This window comes from Opisthorchis viverrini, assembly GCF_000715545.1.
Source record: "Opisthorchis viverrini unplaced genomic scaffold opera_v5_342, whole genome shotgun sequence".
NCBI lineage: Eukaryota > Metazoa > Platyhelminthes > Trematoda > Opisthorchiida > Opisthorchiidae > Opisthorchis > Opisthorchis viverrini.
The window spans coordinates 156,016-163,594 of NW_008752002.1; the positions used below are offsets into that span (position 1 = coordinate 156,016).

General features: G+C 43.9%; 1 protein-coding gene across 1 annotated transcript in view; it reads left to right on the forward strand.

Annotated features, from left to right (window-relative positions):
- Positions 1-2,218: 2,218 nt before the first annotated feature.
- Positions 2,219-7,579, forward strand: part of T265_10206 (hypothetical protein) — a gene marked incomplete at both ends in the record, with an annotated part of 11,116 nt that continues 5,755 nt past the window's right edge. Inside the window, 4 exons of the mRNA XM_009176511.1 lie at positions 2,219-3,112; positions 5,968-6,059; positions 6,133-6,288; positions 6,354-6,411. Coding sequence (XP_009174775.1) covers positions 2,219-3,112; positions 5,968-6,059; positions 6,133-6,288; positions 6,354-6,411 — 1,200 coding nt within the window. The remainder of the gene's footprint in view (positions 3,113-5,967; positions 6,060-6,132; positions 6,289-6,353; positions 6,412-7,579) is intronic.

A 7,579-nucleotide genomic window follows, 5' to 3' on the forward strand; every position in this document is an offset into this window, starting at 1 on the left:
TCTTTGATTAACTTGCTAGTTACGAGGTTTTTAAAGACTCGTCGACAACACATTTATGGTTTCCCCTTCCTGGGAGTCACCAGCCAGGCAGAGTACTCTAGTTTTAATCAGTTCTATGTTCCACTTTTGTACCGAATTACATGCAATTATTTGTTTCCAAGCCCCTTTAATTTGCTTAGGCATTTCCGTAATTCATGTGGCCGATCGCCCCACAGTCATTTCCCCAGTGTTGCAATGACTGGTTGTAAAAGAATATTTGTCTGGAAATTCTGTCGGTCCAATACTTTGCACGGCATACCAACCGAAAGCACTAGTTGTTGGAATCTTATCAATATTAGTATTAGTATAGATATATGGCTGCCAACAGAAAATGGTGGGTCACAAACCTGACCAAATTACCGTCGCTAAATCTACAATTGCACGAAAAATTTACCGCCCTCCCCCCAGTATTCCAAAAAAAATAGAATGAATGCCTAAAACTGCAAGGTATATTTTCCAAGTGGAGCTGACCATATATCACAGCTCCTGTAAGCTCTATTGAACTGCGAAAATCCGCCACTCTCCACCTTTCGACTCCTGCATTCGAAGTTGTTGTTGTTTCACTGACTACACGCGGTGTTAAACTGTTTGATGTCCAGTTATCTGCTGAGAAACAAGTTTTTTGTCTCGTACATTACTGTTGATGATGATCACCGTGCACTACGGTTTCATGGTATATGGAGGTTCTGCGCTTCATAACACAGCCTCTACGGCATAATTAGGTTAGTGCAACTACTGTTCTGTCCCTCTGGGAGCACTAAACACTATAGGTCAGCTTCTGATAGTGCAGCAACGCAGAACAGAAAGTGTGATCACCAGTAATACAACAAAACAAAGATGCTTTCAGGGAAAATATCGGACACACCCATCAGACTTCCTGTCTATGATTGCCAAGTGCCACGTCATAAACCGTAACATTTGTAAACGGAGTATACGTAAATAAACATGTTCAGTTCAGTACTGAAAATGTCTCACTACAACCGACAGGTCGGAGGACATTTTGTGCTTCCGCTGTTTGGTCGATAGTAGACTAATTATACGTCATTTCTATACAAATATTCACTCGATTACCACTTTATGACTCACTATAGATAATAAATAGTCCAAAAGCACTTTTTCGCAATGGGACAAAACAGTAAATCCTTTATTTTCGGGTTCTCGCACATTGAAGCAAATTAAAAACAACGTTGACAAATGATTCCTCAAATCGAGTTGTTTGGCTACTTTGGAAGTTTTCCGACTTAACGAAATCACCATCAATAAGAAACCGCTGAGATATACAATCAAACTAGACTCTCAAGAGTGATGGTATCGAAAATATCCTATTTTCGAGGAATTTCTTTTCGGTTTACACCGGTTGAAGCCGCCAACTTACTTTACACTGAGTCGTTGCGGCATTTTGTCACGTACAAAGAGTAGTCTTGTACTGCGATTAAAGCTAGAAATATGACTTATCAACAGATTCGTACCCCTACTAACTCTGGGATAAAGAAGAATAGCGGAGCAAGTTCGAATAGGTATGATCTAGGTTTAAAGGAGAGAAGGGTCTATAGGTTAACTATGGAAGACATAAAGCCAAAGAAAATTTAAAAAAACACTCAGATAGTTAGGACTGTCCAGCTTAATTACGACAACCATTCAGACACCACATGGTGAAGAAAATTGCCCTCTGGATTTGGGATGTATTCAGCCAGGAGTAAGGCCCCTTAGCTTGCTGCTGACAGGAATCGAAAAATTAGTCACGCAGAAAAGATTATCCGTTCCGATTTGGGCAAACGATACTGCAGGGCTCATCTCTTGGATAAACGATTCCCTGGACATGGTGGCTACTTAATCTGTCCATTGCGATGACGTCCCTCACACCCATCATAATCCTATCACCTCCGTCTCTTCCTGTCCCCATGCTGGCTGATTTCCCTAGCATACACCACTCCTGTCCACAACCAGCTTGTCGCAGACAGAAATCCCACCTCAGTCGGTCAGCCCCACTTTCTAGAGCGGCCACACGATTGGTCGCACCGAAGTCGAAGCATCCTACATCCGATTGGTCGATTCGTTCAGGCGGTCGTTTGCCTGCATCGACCAATGAAAACCGACTACTTGAGGTTCATATCCGATAAAGCGAACGGTTTCGGCTTGCAGAAACATTTTCTCACGCGCTTGTTGTTTGCGCCCTCTGATGCAGTCTGAAGGCACGCCCGTTCAGCTACCTAGGAGGTGCTTGTTTGAGTCGTTGGAAAACAAACCAAGCGTTGTGTCGGAGAGACGGTTCAGAAGTTTTAAATGTCAATTAGAGGCAAACAAAGCATGCCAACAGAGCACCGAGAGGTTTCGTAACTTGTATGCATTTGATGTGGATTTATTATGCGCATGCCGCCGATCTCCTTGTCGAGCCCGGCAGTCTTGTTCTGCTACGACGGATTCCATTAGCCTAGGTCGACTGTCTACCTCTTGTGGGTCAATTGCAGTTTTGGAAACGGAGAGGGCAAACTGGCATTGGGAGACAGTCAACTTGGCGGATGAGTATGTGCCATCAATTTACCACACTGTTCGCTATCATTCAGATAGTTGTTTACGTGGTCATTATCGGACAGAGCAGCCCTGCATTCCTCCAACACCGAACAAGATGAGAGACCGTTTCCGGTCAAGTGATGTTAATGTGCCTTCAGAGACTGAGGTTTCTAAAGAAGATCTGCAAGTGTCAAAACATTCTAATACATCACCTCCTGACGATTCTTCACCACACTTCAGAATGCCATCGTTATTTCATATGTGGCGTGCGCGAATTCGTCGGGCTTCCCACAAAGAACGAGCTCATAAGTCACTGGTGCGGGACACCACGTCACCTCTGTCGGATGAAGAAAATATTGCTACCCCCTCTGAGATACCTTACACCAGAAAAATGCTCGCAGCCCAGCTTCCTCCCCCTGTTCCCAATCCAAGCCCAGTCAAATCTACTACTCAAGAGTATGACTCAGTGACCACATACAAAGAATTGCTTCCACTTGGAGATTCTAATTCTTCTCAAATTCCCCCAACTAAACTTCGGCAGATGAAACTAACTGGTAAGTCCGTATGGTGCTTTTTGTTTCACTTCCATTTGTCGAAAACCACCTCTACCTGGTTTGTTACCTTTCTGTCCTTTGAGCATCTAGGAACTTCTGCAGCCCCATAGCCAAGCCGTTAGACGTTAAACTTGATCCCCAAAGAAAACAAACTTTAAGTGTGAAACTTGCGTTTTGCGATATTTCTCCCCGGTACAAGCGGATGCATTTTTTGTTTTTGCTTCACTGTGACTGCGTGGGGTCGAGCTCATGTACATGAACTTAAGTGTGAAACTTGCGTTTTGCGATATTCCTCCCCGGTACAAGCTGATGCATTTTTTTGTTTTTGCTTCACTGTGACTGCATGGGGTCGAGCTCATATACATGAATAACGTGCGCATATTAAAGCGGACAAAATTCCTCTAGAATTCCTCATTTCAAGGATTTTTGGTGCAAAATAATTACTGTGAATCTGGTGGCTGTACCGGCTAACTTCCTGACCCATTCCGAGTGGACTTTTTGCTATATTCCCTGTTTAGGTGACATTGGGAGAGATCAGTTAGATGGAAGTCCTTTTTGTGCACAGTCTTTGGGAAACAAGTTGCTAACCGACATATTTACTGGTGACTTACTTGTGATAAAAGTGAGCCTAGTCCATCCACACAACGCCGAGTTTCTCGGAAAATACAACTAAACGAACAATACCGTTAATTCCATTATAATAGTTTTCAGATGTCCGGGAATTTCTTCCTAATCTGGTCTTCCACTTGACCTGATTTGTGCAGTTAGCTCGTTGAGACGTTTTCTACACACACTTGAAAAAACAGACCGATAGTTTTCAACGGTCCTTTAGGGACGTCTCATCAAGCCTGTCTTCTTCGCATATCTTCCTTGGTCAAGCTAGACAGAACTACCTGGTTCCTGCCCCTAACAGGTGGGCTGCGCAGTTCATCATCGCTGGTTGTAATATTCACATACTTGCCGTACAATGATTATACGCGCCACAGTTTCGTTTCCTGATAATGTGGGTAGGTGGGTAGGTGGCTACGCTTTTGAGGCTATCTGATATAATTGATCCATAACTCTCCTCCATGTTTCTCCAGTCAAAGTTCACTGACACCCCCATTAGATATTTCCATATAGCGAACATGCTGACGGCATGTGACCTTGCAAATGTCGTAACAGGTTCATCGGAAAAGAGTCCCAATGTTTGTGTATTTACGATGGCTGTGTGCGAGACCAGAGCAAGCCCGAGATGATGACATATCTAACGCACAAACTGTTACTCAGATATAAAATGCAAAGCAGGAAACAATTATGTTTTGCCCGAACTGGACAGGGTGCACTTACGGTTGAGAAGTACTTAGCAACATTCCGGTCAATTCACTGTTTTCGCTATAAACCTTGCAAAGAAAAAGAGTAATTCCGGATGCCACACCTTCATTCACTGAGGATAAAGAGAATAAGGGAATCGAAGTCATACATTATATGCAGCGATCCAAATGAACCTCAGCTTTTCGGTCTGTCCGATTTGGTAACGAGTGATATAGCTCCGCAGTGATACCACCAGATTTGGTACATGATCACCAATAGCCGCGTGTCAGAGTCACTGACCAATCGATTGCCTCGTTTTGAAGTTCCAGTCCTGAGAATTGGCAGTTACCAACATGACTGAGTTGACTATTCATCAACTGACTGCCACTGGGTCTTCTCTACCCGACATTCGGCCGGACAAGGATAGCAAATGGTGTACACTCTACATGGATTAACGTGCGGAGTGCTATCACCTATCGGGGGAGTGTAACCTTTCTTGAAGACCATCTGGCTTACCTCAGTATGACTTATCTGATTATCCCATCAGACTCACACAATACTCAGGAGGCTCTGTTGGTCAAAAGCAAGCAGCCTTCGAATATCTACACACAGTGGCTAAGTTTCTGGCCCGTAAGTTTGGGTCGATCGGACAGCAGTAGTATATATTCTACTGTTAACAGCCATTCTGACGTCATCCTGGTGCCGTAAATGTCGGGGCTTGACAAACACGATCCTGACCTTCTCAGTTAGAGAAGCGGTTGAATCCTTCCCAAGTCAGCTAGGATTTGTGCAGCTGTTTAGATAGACGAACTCATCTACTACATCGATCGACTCATCTTCAAGCATGAGATCTTAACTCAGTCCCTCCAGTCTTGCGGATTCGAGACGCTTGAGAAATCGCGCAGCGATGTTGTCAACGCACCAAATGACTATGTTCGGAGACTATTTTGACCTCCGAGTTGTTATAGGCAAGTAAACTCAAACGGAACATCATTTATAAAAATGAATGGTGACAGAAGGCGATCCTGCCTGACGCCACTTGATGTGGTGAACTCAGAGTACAGTTAGTTGCAGACATCTACAGACCTACTGGAGCAGGCTTACGGAACATTTATTAAACAACAGATTTATGACAAGTACCATCCATGACCGGATACTGCCATAGTTTGTAACGGCCAACTGAGTCAAAAGCGGCGTCAAGACAAAGGAAAAGCAATCACTTTTCGGTGCAAAGTTCAGCTGACTAGGCCGCTCCTATACAAATATTAGGTTTACCAATGAATACTGAATGACGAGGATGGTTGTTTTCTCTTTCAGTTTTATTAGTACTTTTTGGAGAGGACCAATAGAAACTTCTGTAATATCGCATTTCAACCAACATACTTCTAGCGAGGTGATTCCTGAAAGGAGTTTACACTTAAAAAAGCGGGGAAACTACGTTTATGTAGCAAAGTAAATTGATCGTCCAGCCAGTATCAGACTGAAAAAATACTTTTCGCGGATTTCACCGCTTTGCTTCCAGTTCCTGTGACGATTTGTTCAAGTGTAATACATTTTATGCGTCCATCAGTCGTCACTTTCAAAGCCTGGTGCGCTTATACTTGGACGGCGTACTAGATACCACACTTTGGCCACTGTGAAGGCGGCAATTTACTTTAGTTAGTTAGTTGGTTTAGTTGTTACCAGCTGCCTATATACATAAGCTTCTTCTTTCTATCCAGACTGTCAATTAAAGCAGCTGGTCTGATAGCATATTGAAAGGTAGTAGCCTCCGAACACTCGATATATTTTCGAAACTATTTGATAACACGCACCCACGATCTTTCAATTTCCAGTGCGGCCGGTGGCGAATGACCTGGTCAGATAACCGGCAACGGATGACAATCCTCAGGTGGGAGGTTTTGCGCGAGTGTTTCAGGTGTTCACATGTTTAGGTAGTTGCGTTTATTTATGTAGCTCTGGATTTACTAACGTGGGCCGAAAACAAACGAGCCCGAACAGGCTAACTGACAACGTGAACCGTGAATGGAGATTAACGTCTACAACTGAGAGGAGGATGGAGTTGAATCACTATGTTACTGGGATACGTAGCCAAACAAAGTTGTGACACTACTGACAAGGAATACAGAATCAGAAATGTAGGATCTCCGTGAACTAGTTTTCACTCCGATCAGTGCTTCATCCTTCACCGAGTACATTCACATTTCCCTAGTTCGTGAGAAGTGAACTCCAATCGCCCAACCATGTGAAGGGTGGAAGAGANATTTACGATGGCTGTGTGCGAGACCAGAGCAAGCCCGAGCTTATGGCATATCTAACGACAGAGCTGTTACTCAGGTATAAAAAGCAAGGCAGGAGATCACTGTGTTTTGCCCTAATTGGGGATTATCGACAGGGTGTACGTACGGCTCAGAATTATGTAGCAACATTCTGGTCAATTCACTGTTATCGCTATAAACCGCGTAACGAAGCAGAGTAATTCTGGATGCCTCACCTTCATTTACTGAGGATGAAGAGAATAAGGGAATCGTAGTCACGCATTATATGCAGGGATCCAAATGACTCTCAGCTGTTCGATCTGTCTGATTTGGTTACCAGATTTGGTAGATGATCGCCAAAAGCCGCGTGTCGGGGTCACTGACTGTTCGATTGACTCACTTTAAGGTTGGCACTTACCAACACGACTGAGTTGACAATTCATTAACTGACTGCCACTGAGCCTTCTCTGTCCGACACTCAGCTGGACGAGGAAAGCAAACGGTCATATGGTACGTGAATTAACATGCTGAGTACTATCACCTGAGCTATGGAGGAAGAGTAACCTTTCTTGAGAACCATCCCGCCTACCTCAGCACTACTGACCTGACTTCCCCATCAAACTTGCCCAATGCTCAGGAGGTAGTGTTGATCAAACGCAAGTAGTATTCGAATATCTACACTTAGTGACTAAGTTTCTGATCCGTAAGTTTGGGTAGATAGGATCGCAGTAGTATACATTCTACTTTTAACAGCCAAGTCGTCATCCTGGTGCCATAAATGTCTGTGCTTGACAAACACGATCCTGGCCTTCTCAGTTAGAGAAGCGGTTGAATCCTTCTCAAGTCAGCTAGGATTTGTGCAGCTGTTGAGATAGACGAACTCATCTACTGCATCGATCGGCTCATCTTCAAGCATGAGATCTT